The sequence below is a fragment of the Podarcis gaigeae genome, assembly GCF_964106915.1.
Source record: "Podarcis gaigeae genome assembly, chromosome: W".
NCBI classification, from domain to species: domain Eukaryota; kingdom Metazoa; phylum Chordata; class Lepidosauria; order Squamata; family Lacertidae; genus Podarcis; species Podarcis gaigeae.
In genome coordinates, this window is record NC_139695.1 from 23453087 (window position 1) to 23471114 (window position 18028).

General features: G+C 46.5%; 1 protein-coding gene across 1 annotated transcript in view; it reads right to left on the reverse strand.

The window, feature by feature from the left end:
* Positions 1 to 660: 660 nt before the first annotated feature.
* Positions 661 to 18028, reverse strand: part of LOC310836058 (inositol polyphosphate 5-phosphatase OCRL-like) — a gene marked incomplete at both ends in the record, with an annotated part of 36537 nt that continues 19169 nt past the window's right edge. The window contains 12 exons of the mRNA XM_083720987.1: positions 661 to 892; positions 1369 to 1475; positions 9377 to 9400; positions 9774 to 9982; positions 10788 to 10953; positions 11241 to 11502; positions 12922 to 13031; positions 14367 to 14420; positions 14462 to 14522; positions 15632 to 15819; positions 15981 to 16049; positions 16765 to 16947. Coding sequence (XP_083577113.1) covers positions 661 to 892; positions 1369 to 1475; positions 9377 to 9400; positions 9774 to 9982; positions 10788 to 10953; positions 11241 to 11502; positions 12922 to 13031; positions 14367 to 14420; positions 14462 to 14522; positions 15632 to 15819; positions 15981 to 16049; positions 16765 to 16947 — 1665 coding nt within the window. The remainder of the gene's footprint in view (positions 893 to 1368; positions 1476 to 9376; positions 9401 to 9773; positions 9983 to 10787; positions 10954 to 11240; positions 11503 to 12921; positions 13032 to 14366; positions 14421 to 14461; positions 14523 to 15631; positions 15820 to 15980; positions 16050 to 16764; positions 16948 to 18028) is intronic.

The following is an 18028-nucleotide window of genomic DNA, read 5'->3' on the forward strand; positions in this document are numbered from 1 at the left end:
TTGTGTTTAAGACACAGGATCATAGAATTGTGGAGTTGGAAGGGACACCGAGGACCATCTAGTTCCCTTATTCCCAATCAGGGGTCCGTGGCCCCATCCCTTGCCTCCCTCCAACTAATTTTCTCTCATTTTGGCATGGCAATAGCATACATTTTATGGGCGGTCTTGTTGTTTTTAGTATACCTAAAATCCTTTGCTTATTACCCCACATTTTGAACCCGCAGCCCTGAGATTAAGAGTGTCACGCTCTACCAACTGAGCCACCCCACTGTAATTATCCCACACCTCCCCTCTTGACGAAGCTGCCTGCAAAGCTGATCTGCGGAGGAAATGTCCTTCTGCAGGCATGGTTTCAATCCAAACAGCAAATACTAGTGGTCAACTCCAAAAGTGCGGTCAACAAACCCTGCTTGCCAAAGAACAATTGAACGCACCCTTGAAGCTCCTTTGCAGCCATGTCTTTACCTTGACACCACATATGATGCTACATGTGGGGCCTGCGGGCCTGTCAAGATTCCCCACCTCTGCTCTATCTAGCCAGGCTGATGTTTTCAAATGGGGGTTAAAGCTGTGAAGCTGTTTGGATGCATGACTGGAATTGACTGTGGGCATTTCATTGTGCTGTGTCCCAGAGCCTTAAGGATGGGGTGGCCTAGGAACCTAAGCCACCAGGTATATAAAAGTGAGGTTCACTCCAGCCAAGAGCGAAAGAAAACCACCAAGCAGCCCTGCTCCCCAACAATGTCCCCCAAAGAGGATACAGATTGTCTTGGGAATGCTGGTGTCCAGGCACTCAATTCTCTCCTGCAGCTCGTCCTGCGTGCCCAGGGTCTGGAAGAGGTCCTCCTGAAGCAGAGTATCACCCATGCATTCGGAAGGGATGAGGTACATCCTGGATAGCATGAAGAACAATCCAGCCCTGGGGTACATAATGTGAGGTCGAGGAATGCCACAATGGAGAGAAGCCCATCACCAAGAGAGCTGGCACAAGGGCTGAGAATTGTATCCTGCCTGCTTTCCACAGTAGCATTCCTACTACCCTTCTCATGATTTGGGGCAATGGGAGAGTGAAATCATTCCCCGCTTCTTCCAGTGGCGAGTCTCAGAGAGCCGCTTTCCTAGGGATAGACAGACAATGGTTGTGAACACTTGGGTTCTTCTGAGCCGCTCTAAGGAAGACCGCATGCTGGATGTCCCACCCGCTGCGCTCCACCAAGGTGCCACTATACTCACAGCAGGAGTTTGTAAGAGCGAGTCGGTAGCTAAGATATAAATCAATTGGGACGTTTGGAACCTGCACACCCCCAAACTGGTACTGGATTCCAGCCCACACCCATCCTTTCAATGGTACCGTCCCCCTCAGCTCACCTGGTGGCAGGCATTCTTGAAGAGGTGGTCCACCAAAAGCCAGATCTCCTTGGCCGCTCAGTGGAGTCATCACTATCCTGGGGTACGATATCCAGAAACTGCTTCTCCTGGAGGTCCAATGACAAGGGGGACTAGCATGAGAGCCTGACAGAATGTGTGCCTGTATGCATTCTTTCCTTGCTCGAGCTGGGTGGACAGCTAGGGCTGGGCAATAGCTGGCTTTCAACACGGTGATATATCACTAGCTAAACATTGCAATACACCAATATATCACGATGTCTGAAATAAGATGGAGCTATGTAGAGGCATTGGCTGGCTTCACGGTTTCCCCCCACATGGTGTTTTTTGCATAGTACACACACACACACATCATGATTCGCAATATATTGCCAGGTCAGAAATTATGAAACCAGTCTCACTATCTAGACTTCAAGCTGATTTGAAAATATATCTATATTGACATATCGCCCGGCCCTAGCCACAGCAAGCATCTCAAGTTAGAAAACAAAAAACAAATTGCACGCACCCCAAATCCAAGCTCCCCCTCCCCCTATTAATATGCAGCTTGTAATCCTCCCACTCTGGATGTGCAGTTCACCCAAAAGCTTACTGAATATGCAGCTGTGGACATGAGGGTTGGCTAACATTTTATTTAAATTGCTGGAACCTGCCCTGGGACCTTAGGGTGAAGGGCAGGAAATAAGTAAGAAAAACAGCAACAGAACATGGATGGGTCTTCATAGGTTGATGGGCTGCAGCCCCAGCCAGCATGATGAGATGATGGGGTCACATGTTCACCACCCCTTGTCTAGAGCATGTTGCAGAGGCAGTGGTAGAAACTGAGCAACAGCTGGAGCCCCAGCCCACGACTTTGTCTGGGCAATGCAGCACACAGCAGCTGGTGAACCATGCCTCCTACCTCCTTCCCATCTTCCTCTTGTGATAGGAATTTTATGGTCTTAGATATATGGCAACGTTCATAACCACACGTACATAGATCAGCACAGGAAAGCCAACTTGGAACCATTTTGATTCCTAAACTGAGCAAATGTTTCTCTGCATGGTCAAAATGGAAAAGTCTCCCCATTGTCTCTTTCCTCACAAATCCTGTCTTAAGGACACATTTAAGATACAAGGTGTGAGCCTGTAACCTGGCTCAGGAAATAAGTATTTTACCACTACAAAAGAATGGCCAGGCTCCCCAGGAAATCCAATCAAGTAACCTGCCAGACAGGAGATAAACAAGGACAAGAGAAAAACAACATTTAAATTTCTGTGATGTAGGTGGGATGTATCTGAGGGGTGGTCTTAGGTTACACCCCTTCTGTGATGTATGCATAATGTTTCTGGGGTTGGTCTTGATCTACATGGTGGCAATTTCAATAGTCTTTATAAGGCCTTGCAGGCCATTGTTCTGGGTCCTCTTCCTCTCCTGCGTGTGAGGGGAGCACCCTGTTGCAACAGATCAATAAAGATCAAGCTTACTAGCTGCTTTGCTTCTCAATATTCTCTGGTTGGCCTCTGTTATTTTCTCCTACCAATAGGGAACCTATGTAAGGACTCTATATGGGCTCTTGGATACCCCATAAGGGAAAAGGGCATATTTTTATTTACAACAGATGGCGACCACGCACGAAGGGACTTTTGGTTACCTGGATTCTGGAAGCGAGGAAGGACTGGTTATCCAGCGCGCACCAGGCAGTTTGCCAGGAGGAATAGCCAGTCTTCCATCGATCCCAGGGTCTGGAAATAACTGGAGGTTCAGCGGGGCTAACCAGAGGAAGCAACGCTTGATCAGGCCGGCCTTAAACAACCAGTCAAGAGATTGTGGGATCACCAGGAACAGCGCATGCGGAAGTGAGTATTAAGTAGGAAACACGGGTAGTGGGTTGGGTTCTCTAAACCACAGCAACCAAAATTCTTTAACTCTTCCTTTTCCCTTCAAATCTAAACTTTCTATTTTTTTCCTCATCTAAAAATTGTCTTCTCCTCCTTTCTGTCCCCTTGATTTCAACACCAGCCCTAGCCCTTCGGAGTATGCCCAGGCAAAAGTTGTGTGTGACTTCTTTCATTTCCCTTCTACAGTCTATATGCTGACCTATTCCTTCGGAGTTTTGCCCAGAAAAAAGGTCGTGCTTTTTCTTCTGTACTGAAAACTATAACTCCCAGGTGCAGCCGCACCTCTGCCATGGTGATCTTTGTTAGGGATGACCTGTGAGCAGAGAAAGCAAGGGCACCTGATTCCTTTCCTTCTTTGTCATTTCTGAGTCCCAATCTGGCAGTGCGCTACGCAAGCGTCCAGCAGGGAACTCTCAGGTTAGATTGTAAGAGGCAGGAGGTTGCTGTGGGCTCCCTGGCTGAGAAATGACCAAAGGGGGGGGGGGGTTGAGATCGCTGACCGCACTGTTAGCTTAGTAGCCAGGAAAGGCCAACAGCTGTACCAGCCTAGTAAGTCAGGCCAGACGAACGGCGGTGTGTCACAGTACTAATTCTCGGAGTTGTCCAAATTGAGTCTACTGTGGGTTATTTATTGTGTTTCCTGAAAAGTGGGGATAAAACCCCGGCTGCAGTATAAAAGTAAAAGCTAGCGCTATTAAAATTCTTAAAATGGGTGCACCTCAATCAAAAGAAATGAACCTGCAGACTCCTGATGGGAAAGAAGCCTAGTTGGTGCTTATTTCTGGCCTGGACTCTGACAGTCCCCTTCAATTTGTGTTTAAGAAACATTTTTCCTGTGTTTAAATTGTACTTAGGTAACATCCAGCAGCTGCTTATCTTAAATGTGCCATCTAAAACAAAAATGCAAGCTTGCTCCAAAATTTTAAATCGTAAGAAAGCCATGTTGGGCCTTATCAATCTTAAACAAGACAAAAATGAGAATGAAGTGTTTGTTATTTGTTATGTTTTATATATATATATATAAAAATACCGTAAATGTTTGTTATTTGAGAGAGGCTCAAAAGAGTCTTCCTCCTTGTATGTACTTCATTAAGCATATGCCTATGAAAGTATGGTCTTCCTTCTAAGAAAAATATCTGAGTCCAGTTTTAACTTTGATTTGGTTGGACAGAAGAGTTATTATAAGGCTCCTGATATCAGTGTCTATAAGACTTCCTGGTCTCTTTTCTTAGAAAATGCCCCCCCCCCCCGTTCCATTCTGTCTCTTTTATGTTTTTTTTTTCTTTCCTTCTCCTTCTTACTTCTGTGCCAAGTAAATTTACTCCCGAGTAAGCTTCCTTTAAACTGCAAGGGGGGGGGCATAGATTAGGCTTACTATTCCTCTGCAAGTTCAGTTAAAATTGTTACTTTTGTATTCCTTTTAAATCAAATCTATGGCTGTTTTAACTATGCTTTATAAGAAATCCTCTCCGTATCTTAGGAAAAAATGTTCACTTCAATCTTCCTTTAAAGATCATTTCTCTCACTCAAAGTATCTCAAGATCTACTAAAAGGGTTCTGTATAAAGTTGATAGGCGCATGGCTTGTGGTCTCTTCCCCAATTGTGTCTGTGTACATAAGTATGTGCGTGTTTCTGGCAGTACAAATCTTGCTATGAACCCTGTATTTTAGGGTTGGACTAGATGACCCCAGGTCCCTTTCAACTTTCCCAATTTTTGGCTGATGAGTTGAAATTTAGCCCAGATTTGCTCTTTGTTTTTTAAAGGTGAGAGGTGAAAGCCGTGATGTTTTGAAGCAGAACTGGTGATATCAGGCATTTAAGTGATTACAGTGTTTATCATTTTGTCTATTATTTACAAAAATCAGACTTAAAAGTCTACTCAAAGTTTAAGCACATACAAATTCATATAATCAAGTAGAGTAGCCTTGACCAATCCTGTAAATAAAGGGCAGGAAAATTTTGTCTGCATATGGTAAGGCTGAAATGACAGAATGTTAAAAATCTTATGAAGTCTGACTCTCTGGCCATTTTTTCCCCATATATAAGGGCATGGCAGATTGTTCCGCGAATGGCCAGAGGGATATTAGCCCTTTCCTGTACACAAAGGAAGCAGTCCCTTTTGCTTCGGCTACAATTGCTAACTTTATTGAATACTTTAATTGCTCAGTTTCTCTTTTTTGTTTAAAAATCTAACCCTATTTTTAAAATCTACTCCATACCCTTCCCTTCCCTTATTCAAATGGTAATTTAGCCAAAGGATTCAACATTTTCAATAGTATATAAGGTTTGCTGAGACATGAACTCTGCACATGCACAGAGGCTAAAAAAGAGAGAGAGAGAGAGAGAGAGAGGAAGGAAGGAGGGGGGGAAAGGGGGGGAGAGGAGGTTTGCAGAGCGTGTGCTTGCAGGGAGAAACCTATCCAAATTTCCTTATGTAAAACTTGGAACCATTGAGGGAAATCACCCTTAATGTCTTTTGCTCCAAGGGCTACTTAATCAAGAGGTTGCCAAGTTTCAAATCTAACATGCCAAATTCTTTTCACAGGTAAATATCAAAGCACTCCCACTGTGAGTTCCTCTCTTGAGTAGTTTGCCTCCCCAATGGGATTTAAATTTTATAACAGGTTTTTTTTTTGTGTGTGTGTGTATGCCTATGCATTTTAGGAACAGCATTTCCTGACTGACTTCTCACATGAAATAATTTTCCCTTTTAACAGGATATGTGAACCCCATTAACAAAGTGTTTGTCCCTTCTTTTCTCCCACAGCACGAATGATAATGAGGGGATGCAAACAGTGATTTAAATACTCTATAAAAAGTAATTGCATTTGTATTTCTTTTCGTCTTTCTTCCCTTAAAGCCAAACAGTCACTTTCTTTCTGTTCAGCAAAACAAGTCTGAATCCCTGCTATATTGGTTTATTTCCCTCTATCTCTTTGTGGCTTTGACACTTTTTTCGGTTACAAATAATCTGTTCATTTATTAATCAGTTTTTCATTGGGTTGTTAGAATGCCAAAAACAGATTACTTCAGGTTACTTCAGGTTTCTTTAAAAATTGTGTGTCTTAGCATTTATTTATTTTTGGTTCCTCATAGGTCATTTTGTGTGTGTGTGTGTGTGTGTGTGTGTGTGTGTGTGTGTGTGTTTTACTTTGGGGACATGTTCATCACATGTTGAAAGTCAGATTCATGAAGTTCTTTTATCAGATAGCACATGGTGAATTTTAAGTTATTTTCCCCATTGTTTTCCCATTTTTTCAGTCCAGTAGTAATCTGTGGTTTTGATAATATCTTTGTATTATTCTTTTCTAAATCTGATGTCTTTGGGTCAAAATCTGTTTTCATCTGACTGGTAATCTAATTTTTTTGCTTTCTTTTTTATTTTTTAACCTTTGTTGTATTTTTTACAGTTCTCTTTCTATACATGTGGAGTAATTTTTATTTAATAACATGAAAAAAAACAACAACAAAAACTAAGTGAAGGAAAACAAACAAACTTAGCAGATAATAACAGTAATTATGTGAAAATGTGATAATAATATTAAATTGAGTAAAATGCTTAACATGCTAAGATTTTATTATTTGCAGCTAATAACTCAAGGAGATTTACTTGGGGAGGGGGCTTTTGATCCTTCCTTTTGTCTTTTAAGTCCCCCCAAAACCCTGCCCCCTTACAGGATATCACTTCTACAGATGTGCAATGATGAAAAAGCAGCAACAACCCCTCAACTCAGTTCTTCGCCATCACAAGACCTGCAACAACAGTTTTCAAAATGCCCACAGCTATCTCTTTCAAAGTATATAGACTGACGGAGGAGTGGGGCTGACAAAGGGGGGAGGAGTTGAATTGCAAGGACATTTTCTGACTTTTGAACCTCAAGATACATACATAAAATATCCCAATTGTCTCAAGATATGCAACTGATACTTAATTAGTTTGTTTTGTATTATGTGTTGTTATGTAGGAATGTTGAAATGTGTCTGACAGTGTGTTATTTCCACAAAGGGGGGGGGGGCTATTTTTGTGTGTAATTGTTTTTATGTTTAATGTCTTATTCCTTACACCCCAGTGGAGGATTCTCATACATTTTATGCGTTCTAATAGACCAGGCTATTGTATAGTCCAAGGTTTAGATTGTCCCACCTGGCACTATGCCAACCTTCCCTACCCATTTTAAAATGTGCTAAAACTCGCTTTACCAAGGAGAAGCTTCTAAGATACATGAAGGTGTATATTCTTTGGTTTAGCAGGAATGATCCCTTATAGAGTTAAATTGACTTATTTGGACAAGTGCCCTTTTTAAGAATGGTTTTCTTTTAACAGTTTGTTTTGATAAGTTGAGAACCATGGGCATATATAAATTCAAATTGGACTCAGTTTGAATTGGGCAAGTGTATCCAGGCTGCAGTTAGCTTTTTGGTCCTTTAAGTGCAAGTGAGCAACTTCCCATGAGTGCAAGACCACAGCCTAAAATAAAATCCCATAGAAAGGCCAAGGCAAAGACATCTCTCTCATGATATGTCCAAACCTGTGGCAGCTATGGTGAGTGCCAGGCGACATGGTTAAATGAAAGCCCCGAGGGGATTCAACAGACAGGATGTGTTGCTGTAGCACTATGCCGGTGTGAGACCACAGAAGAGCTAGCTTGACACCTGAGAAACACACAAAAATGGTGAAGGACAAAACACAAACTGCATTTTTCAGTCATTAGTGGACCTTCCTGCTAAATGTAAAGCATAGCCACTATTGAGAAAATGTTTCTCCCAAGAGCTAGAATGCCACAAGTAATTTAGTAACAAAATGCAACATATGTTATTTTTATATGATATATTTATACAAAGGCATCCATTTACAACATACGATGTTATTATTTGTGGGGCAAAATTTTTTAAGAAAAATTCTAGCCCCAAAGGGGGGATAATGTGATAGGAATTTTATGGTCTTAGATATATGGCAACGTTCATAACCACACGTACATAGATCAGCACAGGAAAGCCAACCTGGAACCATTTTGATTCCTAAACTGAGCAAATGTTTCTCTGCATGGTCAAAATGGAAAAGTCTCCCCATTGTCTCTTTCCTCACAAATCCTGTCTTAAGGACACATTTAAGATACAAGGTGTGAGCCTGTAACCTGGCTCAGGAAATAAGTATTTTACCACTACAAAAGAATGGCCAGGCTCCCCAGGAAATCCAATCAAGTAACCTGCCAGACAGGAGATAAACAAGGACAAGAGAAAAACAACATTTAAATTTCTGTGATGTAGGTGGGATGTATCTGAGGGGTGGTCTTAGGTTACACCCCTTCTGTGATGTATGCATAATGTTTCTGGGGTTGGTCTTGATCTACATGGTGGCAATTTCAATAGTCTTTATAAGGCCTTGCAGGCCATTGTTCTGGGTCCTCTTCCTCTCCTGCGTGTGAGGGGAGCACCCTGTTGCAACAGATCAATAAAGATCAAGCTTACTAGCTGCTTTGCTTCTCAATATTCTCTGGTTGGCCTCTGTTATTTTCTCCTACCAATAGGGAACCTATGTAAGGACTCTATATGGGCTCTTGGATATCCCATAAGGGAAAAGGGCATATTTTTATTTACAACACTCTCCAGAAATGTTCAGGGTGGTTAGTTCTATCTCAAGCTACCACATTCAAGAGAAAGAGAAAGAGAGGAGGGGGGAGCAAGAGAGCTTTAGGAGCACAGCAGTGGCAAGCAGCCCATCACTAAAAGGAGTTGGCAAGGATGGAGAATTTGATCCCCTCATCCCCAGACCAGCTGTTGATTAGGACCCAGTTCATCCCCCCTCCCCACCCCCGCCTCCAATACTCCCCGTCCCTGGAGAGAGAGAGAGAGAGAGAGAGAGAGAGAGAGAGAGAGAGAGAGAGAATTTGATCCCCTCATCCCCAGGGCAGCTGTTGATTAGGACCCAGTTCATCCCCCCTCCCCTCCCCCCCCCACCGCCAATACTCCCCGCCCCTGGAGAGAGAGAGAGAGAGAGAGAGAGAGAGAGAGAGAGAGAGAGAGAGAATTTGATCCCCTCATCCCCAGGGCAGCTGTTGATTAGGACCCAGTTCATCCCCCCCCCCCCGTCGCCAAACCAACTGTTACCTTTTCTAGGAAGCTGTCTTCTCCCTGAGATCAGAGGAGGAAGGCAAGAGCAAAAGACAACCAAGGGTGTTAATGGCACAGGCCCTGAGAAGAGAAAGAAACAGCCCGTTGGCTGAACAGTATCTGGGCAGATGGCAGGGAAATGCACACGGTTCAGTGGCCCTGCGAAAGGGCAGGTGGGAGGACCAGAACCTGGGATGACTCAGTCAAGGCAAACAAAGGGCATGAACAGCACACAGGAAGCGGATGCACAGCTACAGAAGCTGAATGCAGCGGAGGACCCCCAGCCCCCACATTGCTGAGTGGAAGAGCAGCTGTTTTTCAAGCAGGCAAGCAGAGTGGGAAGGGTAGACACCCAGCACATGAACCTGCCAGGTAAATCAACCCCTTTCCCTACCAGGTCAATAAGTCTGGTGACGGGAACTTCGCCAAGCGGCTGCCTCATCCAGCACAAGGCTTCCAAGGAGGTCCCGAAGCAGCTTGGTAGGTAGCTCCCACTGATGGTGAGGAAATAGTCCTTGCCAGGGTCAAGGTGAAGGACAAAGATAGCCTCAATCTTCTCTTCCTTGCTGACGTACACATCCAGGGAAATGTCCACCGTCTCACCTAAAACGGGAGGAGGTCAGGTAGATACACTCTTTGGCACAGCCAAGTTGGCTTATCTGTAAATTAAAAGTGAAGACGGTGAAGAATTGAACAGAAGGACACAATGCAAGCCTGCTGGATCAGGCCAATGGCCCATCTAGTACAGCATCCTGTTCTCACAGGTGTATGGGGGAAACCTTAACTTCAAGAATTAGGAGAAGAAGCGACTCAGTTCCCACCCCACTTTCCTCTCTAGTCCTCCAAAGCAGCAGCTGCACAGAAGATGGTGACAGGATACTGGGGGGTGAGAGAAAGTGATCCTAACAAAAGAATATAAAAAGGGAAAGGATTTTTGCGCCCCCAATGTAACTTTCTTTTTTAGTTTACATTTCATTGAGTTTTTAAAAGTTTGGCTAGTTCTATATGATCCCCAAGATATTTTTGTGCCTCCACAACATAAAAATACGCATTTTTTTAAAAAAGTAATTTTTGGATGGACTGCTCTCACTGGTTCCCTGCGATGCCAAAAGGTGTTTGGGGACCCTCCAGCATTGCTTGGCTTCAATTCATTTGTGTGTGTGTCTTTGTTTAAAGCTGGTCACACACACTTTTACACTTTGGGCTCAGCTGCTTTGACGTGTGGCCCTTGGAGGCTTGAGCATGGGGCAATGCAGCCCACAAATGTTAAGCCTCCCCTGCTCTACCAAACTCCCAAGATTTGAGGGAGGAGGGTTGGGAAGAGGAGGAGAAAAGGAAGGCCTTCCCTAGATGAGCCTTGGGGTCCCTTTCCAACTCTACAGTTCTCTGATTCCAGAGAGAGACGCGCTGGGCTCCAAGTATCCCTCGCAGGGCTCAGCGCGAAGCCATGGCTTCCAATACTGGCTGTCACTGAGCTTGGGGATAAAGGAGAAGTGGAGGGTGACCTGCCCGTTGTTTGTGATCTGGAACTTCTCCTTCTGCAGCTGCCGGAACTTCACATTCTCAAATGGAAACTGCAGAGCAAAAAGGGGGGGGGGGGAGGAAAGAGAGTGCTTGCCTTCACCAGAGGCAAGGAAACGTGCTCCAGGGGGAAGTTTGTCCTTGGCCCCGGCCACTCATTTAGGGGACTGCACATGCAACAGGTCCACGTGGGGCTCTCCAGATATTGCTGCACTTGCCACTGGCCATGTTGGCTGGGGATGATGGGAGTTGTAGTCCAGCATCTGGAGGGCACCACGCTGGCTACCCCTGGAGTCTTTGCCTGCGAGGAAGAGGCTGCCGCTCAGTGGAAGTCATTGGCCAAGGAGGAGCTCTGTGGAAAGGGGCCTGGTTGTTGGTCAGGGCCTGCCCAGATTCGAGGAGGTGCCACATAGCAGGCAACTAAAAACCCTGAATAGACGACAGCCCTGGCCAGGGCAGATGTTACCCCTGTGAGGAAGAGGGAGCTGACGGGCTTGTGGTCGCTCCTTTTCAATTCCATGTGGCTTCGGTAGCTGAGCTGATTCACGCTGCCTCCTCTCCAGAGGATTGGCTCACACCATGCTGGCACACGGCACTTCCCACTGCAAGGAGACAGTTGGACTGGCTGAGGCAACACACAAGGCTCACACAGTCAAACTTTGGCTCCACACACGGCCTGTGATCTTGACCACGGTCAAGAGCTGGAGATGATGGGGCTTGGGAGTCCAACTTCTGAAGGGGCGGACCTTGCAGGTGTGCAGGCATTTTGCCTCATGGAGAGAGTTGTCAGGAAATCAAAAGCTGCCTTCTTTCTGACCTCCCCCAGTTTGGATTCCTACATTGCAGGGGGTTGGACTAGATGACCCTCGTGATCCCTTCCAACCCCACAATTCATTAAGTCTCCTCTGGCTGGCAGCAGCTCTCTGTGGCCCAATCCTTTTTCAGGTGGAGGTGCCTTTCAACTTGAGACTCTGCATACAAAGCATATGGCACACCACCAAATGATGATCCTTCCCCAAAGCAAGGGGCCCCGTTATTCTTGTTCAGACACTATTTTTTCAGTGATCCAAAAGACCCTTTCTGGCACCTGAAATGCTGCCCAAAGGAGCCTGCCGTTTTCCGGCTTCGTCACTACCTGTTCCACCTGTCCTTTTGATTTCCCCATTACCACAGCAAGAGCAATGAAACTAGCAGGCCTAGGTGGCTTCTGACAGTTGTCAAGAACCACAAGAATATGCCAAATCATGGATGGTGAGGCTCAATGGCTACTAGCCATAATGGCCTCAGAACATACTCCACCAAGAGAAGCAGTATGGCTTGGAGGAGGGGAGCGTGCTGTTGCACCCAGGTCCTGTTTGTGGGCGCCCCGAGAGGCATCTCATTGGCCAATTGTGAGAACAGGATGCTGGGCCAGATGGACCAATGGCCTGATCCAGCGGGGCTGCTCTCATGCTCTTATGCCCTGGCAGACTCATCTTGAGAGAGCACCAAGTCTCATTCCCAGACTTCCTTGACACAAAGAGGATTCTCATTCAGCCTGCTGCACCTTTCAAGGAACTGCAACACCGCTTATACACACCATGAAACAGAGGATGCTGGTTATCAGGACAAATGTGGGGGAAAGGAGCCAAAACATTTCCAGAGCAGGGATGGCTTGAGGAAGGCAACATATCACAGCCTTGCATTTCACAACTCGCCTAGTAGCCTTTGGCAACCCGGAATTCCATGCAAGCAAAGTGAGCAGGTGAAGGAGAGCTGGATCTCTCTCTTCCTCCCTGGCTTGGTGTCCATTCTGGCTGCAGAGGAAAGGAAGTCCGTCCAGCCCTCAACTCTAGCCCTCCTCCACCAGCTTGCTTAGCAGAAAGCCATGTTTAAAATATATTTTTTACTAGCCTGCTCAGGAGGATGGAAAGGCAGGACACTACTAGCATCTCAGCAGACTAGGAAAAACAAACAAGCCTTGCAGAAGAATGTTTGAGAGGACTTACTTACAAAGGCTCAACTATCAAGCAGGCGCTTACCTGGAGTCCCAGCGATCTGTTTTAGAGTCAAATTTGTACGTCAGGATGAACTTGATCTCTCCCTCTGTGAAATCAGCAAAAGCTGTCTTTTGGGTACGCTGAATGTTTAGCTAAAGCCAAAAAGAAATCGCTTATCAGCAGAGAAGCAAAAGACCCCCTGTTGCCTGACAATGGAGTCTATTAACAGCCACTGTTGTGCTGGAAGACCAAGGTGAAGTACTAGTAGGGTAAAGGTAAAGGTAAAGGGACCCCTGGTTGGACAGTGTTCTCGAAGCTACAAACATGAGTCTGACCAAACTGCGGGAGGCACTGGAAGACAGGAGTGCCTGGCGTGCTCTGGTCCATGGGGTCACGAAGAGGCGGACACGACTAAACGACTAAACAACAACAACAACAAAGGGACCCCTGACCATTAGGTCCAGTTGTGACCGACTCTGGGGTTGCGGCGCTCATCTCGCTTTATTGGCCAAGGGAGCCGGCGTACAGCTTCCGGGTCATGTGACCAGCATGACTAAGCCGCTTCTGGTGAACCAGAGCAGCACACAGAAACGGCGTTTACCTTCCCGCCGGAAGGTACCTATTTATCTACTTGCACTTAGACGTGCTTTCGAACTGCTAGGTTGGCAGGAGCAGGGACCGAGCAAGGGAAGCTCACCCCGTCGCTTCTGAGTAGTGGCACCTGCCCTGTGGGACACCCTCCCGTCAGATGTCAAGGAGATAAGTAATTATACAGCCTTTAGGGAAGTTTTTAATGTTTTATGATGGTTTTGCATATGTTGGAAGTCTGAGGCTGCCCCCCCCCTTGCCTTCCTTGCAGCATCCTTCTCAAAGGGCTAAGGCATGACTACGCTCACAGAGTTTAAATCCACCGTAAGGTGGGGCAATCAGGCCTCTGTTTCAACACAAAATACCAATGATCCTTATGCCAAGTGGGAGAAAGGTCGTCAACATGATGAACACACAAACCTTGGAGAGAAAAATGTAAAACAAAAAGCATCAGCAATTTAATTGGACTTAATGGAAGTCTCTGCTGATAAGAACATGTGAGCAACACAGATTTTCCAGACAGATGCAAAACCTAGAGCAGGAAACCTTAGACCTTTAGATATTGCTGGACAGCAGCTATGCTGGGGCTGATGGGAGTCCAACAACATCTGGAGCGTGTGCTGAGCTAGGAAAGCCCTCTAACTGGGAAACTGCAGAGCACTCCTACTTATTCCAAGGCAACCCTCCAACTTAATTGGGACTTGCTTCTAATTCAGGTTGCACAAACCTGCAACCTTAAAAAGCATTTGTGGAAGTCGCAGTCATCCTATGTTATAGCTACACTTTGCTCCTAACTGCCTGAAAGTGGTTTCTCTAGCCTAGGCTGGGGTATCCCAGACAAAGGAAATAAACAGGGCAATATCCTAAACCACCACATATAACACAAAGATGTCTCTCACCTGGTCGTAGGTCAGAAGTCTCTGAAGCTCATTTTTAGTGATCAGATGACAATGCTGGAAAAAAGCAAAGCAACCACAGCTACAGGCTAGCTCACGGGGTCGGGGGGCGGGGGGCAGCCTGCTGCCACTTCCTGCAATATGTAGTAAGACTGATAACTAGGATTGGGCAGTATGATCATATTAGGCTAGTGCTCTGTGAACTAGACTGGCTCTTGAACTGCTTCCAGGCCCAATTCAGAGCATCCCATTTGGCCTTTCAAGTGTTTCAAGGTTTGGGGAAAGGGTACCAGAAGAAGGCCCACTCATGTTTGCACTGCCTCTCCACTGACTAGAATCCCTTTCCCAGGGAACTCCTGCTCTTTCAAGCATGGCAGGGCCTTTTCAGTCATGGCACCCGACCTTTCAGAATAATCTCCCAAAGAGGTTCACCTGGCCCCTGCTTTGATGTCCTTTCAGCAAAGACTTTTAGAATTTCCCCTGGTTCTTGAATTCATGGGCAGGGCGCTTGTGGCCCTCCAAACCCTGCTGTAGTACACAGGAACATAGGAAGCGACCTTATATTGAGGCAGACCATTGACCCATCAAGCTCAGGACGGACTACATGGACTGGCAGCAGCTTTCAGGCAGAGATCATGCCCAGCCTGATCTGCACACACTGATGACTGAGCCGGGAACCCTCTCCATGCAAAATGGCTGCTCTGCTTTCAACATTTGGAGAACACTATGCTGCCTGCCATAAAGAAGGCTGATCACTGAAGAATTGATGCTTTTGAATTCTGGTGCTGGAGGAGACTCTTGAGAATCCCAAGGACTGCAAGAAGATCAAACCTCTCCATTCTGAAGGAAATCAGCCCTGAGTGCTCACTGGAAGGACAGATCGTGAAGCTGAGGCTCCAATACTTTGGCCACCTCATGAGAAGAGAAGACTCCCTGGAAAAGACTCTGATGTTGGGAAAGATTGAGGGCACAAGGAGAAGGGGATGACAGAGGACAAGATGGGTGGACCGTGTTCTCGGAGCTACCAGCATGAGTTTGACCAAACTGCAGGAGGCAGTGGAAGACAGGAGGGCCTGGCGTGCTCTGGTCTATGGGGTCACGAAGAGGCGGACACGACTAAACAACTAAACAACAACAAATGCTGCCTACCTTGAGCTACACACAGGCAGGAAAGTTACAGAAACATGACTCAATTTGCTTCTCCAGATAGCGGAGACCAACAAGTGACATCAGCCAAGGCTCTCTCCCTCCAAGCCCTCGAAACGCACTCATGTTTCATGATTGTCAGCTGCGGCAGACCCTGGTCAGGGGGCAGGAAGCTCATCTGGGCACAGATATCCTTGTAATCCTGGTTTCGGCGCTCAAAGTCTTCTACGTGGGCAGCAAGGTGGGAATTGACCATGCAGAAGCTGGTATTGTTGCAGACAAGCCTCACGGCCACACACCCCTTCTTACCCTGCAGGGGCGGAGCAAAGATGGCTGTTAGTGAGCAAGCAGGAAAGAGGGGGGAACTGGTTGGCAGAGATTAGAAAAACAGATAGACAGACAGAAAGATTGACGTAGGGAATTCCGCTGTCAGGGTCCACTCCCCATCTTCCCCATGATGCCTGTGCCCACTGTCTCCCTCATCACTTCCTTGATGCGGCTGAGCTGGTCCTTCCTGACAAAGATGAGCACCAGCTGCACCTAGAAGATGCAAGGTACTGGGATGTCTACCAGCTCTGTTCATTGCTTGCTGTCCTGGGCCGGCTGGAAGCAGATAGGAGTGGCAGGTGGCACCAACTGGGGATCCCCCAATGGAAGAAGGCTCAGAGCCAGGGAACTGGTGGGGGGTCGTCAGAGGGAGAAGAGGGAGCAGACTGTGAGCAAGAGGAGGTGTTGGAAACTGAAGAGGCAGGAGGGCAGGAAGATTCTGTGGCAAACAGCAGCCCAGAATCCGAGGCAGAAGTGGAGGCTGGAGGCGGGGGTCAAGAGGCAGAGATCAGGCAGGCTGCTGAAGACGCCAGGGGGTCTCCCCATCCTGCTGCAATCAGCTCCCCTCCCTGCTGGTCTCCCAAAACACAGAGAAATTAAGAGGAGGGAGCAAAGACAGGCAAGGTGTCATAGTCTCAGGATGCTTGGGAAGGACCATGGGGAGGAGGAGACTTCAGAGAGTGGTGGGAGGGTAGCAACCTTCAGCCTTCACAACTACCTCACTGGGGCAAGACCTGTTGGGAAAGGTTTCTGTGATCACGAGGCCTGCACGGTTTGGGTTTCTTTGAATAAAGAATGTTGGCTTCTTTTGAATAAAACACCACAGACACCAGGTGTTTTTTCTTGCTGACCTCCTCCTTCTCCTCCTCCTCACTCCAGCTCCTGACAGCTGTCTGGCTGCTGAAGAAATGTGTGGGGTTGGACTTACTTTCTTGTACTTGGATTTGGAACGCAAAGCCTTTTCCACAGCTGTCAGCCACTCTTGCTCCTTTGTCGAGTCCAAGTAGAAGAAAGCCTCTGTGCTCAGGTCCAGCTCCTGGAACCGAATGCCCAAGTGCCAAAGAGAAGGATGTGGAACTGCAGGAATAGGACTCCAATCGGAACAGACGTGCTGGTTAAATATGCAAAGACAACAGGAGTGTGCAAGGGCAGGCAAGATCAGGACCAAGAACAAACAAGTAATACCAGCCACTTCTTCCTCAGCTTAGCTATTCGGGGCCCCAAAGGAGCTTTGCTAATGAAAGAAAAAAAGCTTTTTCCTTGTATTTTTTAAGATGTGTCAGCCAGCCTGATATCTAAGCACTATCCCAGTAGCCACAGGCAACCAGAAATTCTTTGAAGGCAAGTGAGTTGGTTGATCTCTCCATTCTTCCTTCACTTGGCAACCTGGTTTCCAGGCTGGCTTTTCGGGAGCAGAAAACCACCTCTCAGATCTGTTGTGCCAAGCTTGTTTGCTAGAAGATTACCCCGTAACACCCTTGTCCTCTTTGCAAACCTCCTAAATGGCTAGCCTTCTGTGTTTCTTGCACCCCGGCAGAACTGTCCAGATTGCGCCCCCGGCAGAACTGTTCAGATTGCGCCCCCTAGCCACGGACAAGTTAGCTCTTCTTTCCTCCGCTTGTCCAACCCCCCTCCACCCATTCAATTCACCCTGGAAGTACAAGTATCGAAAAGTAAAATGTTAGAGGTTCCCCCCACCCCATAGCAATATAATTGGATTCAGCTAGCTGGTCAGTCTACTTTCGGTTTCACTCCTGGCTCCTTGTTAAATTAATACTGCATCAGAAACCTCCCAAGCAGATATCCAAAGTTCTTTGGCATTTCTCCAGTTGTTAATAAGATGTCTCTTCTAGTCTAGGGGAGTCTTTTGATCTTCTTCCAGGAAACCAAGAGTCAAAAACCTTGATTTTCCCTATTTTTCTTTTTAACAGTCATTTCCACACAGTTAGTCATTATTAGAGTTATTAAAACCTTATTATATGGTGTGTGTTTCAGCCAGCCATCCGGCTGCTGCAACTATTCCCTGGGTGCCACCACACTGTCCTGTCTGTGTGTTTGGAAGGGAATGGGAGCTATGCTCCCCTCGGAGACACGCCACTTCTTCTTCCTTAGCTGTGCTGCTCAACAGTTGAGGCAACCTTCACAGTTCTGGGATGCCGAGGAAGCGAACCAATAGTCATGTTCATCTGTAC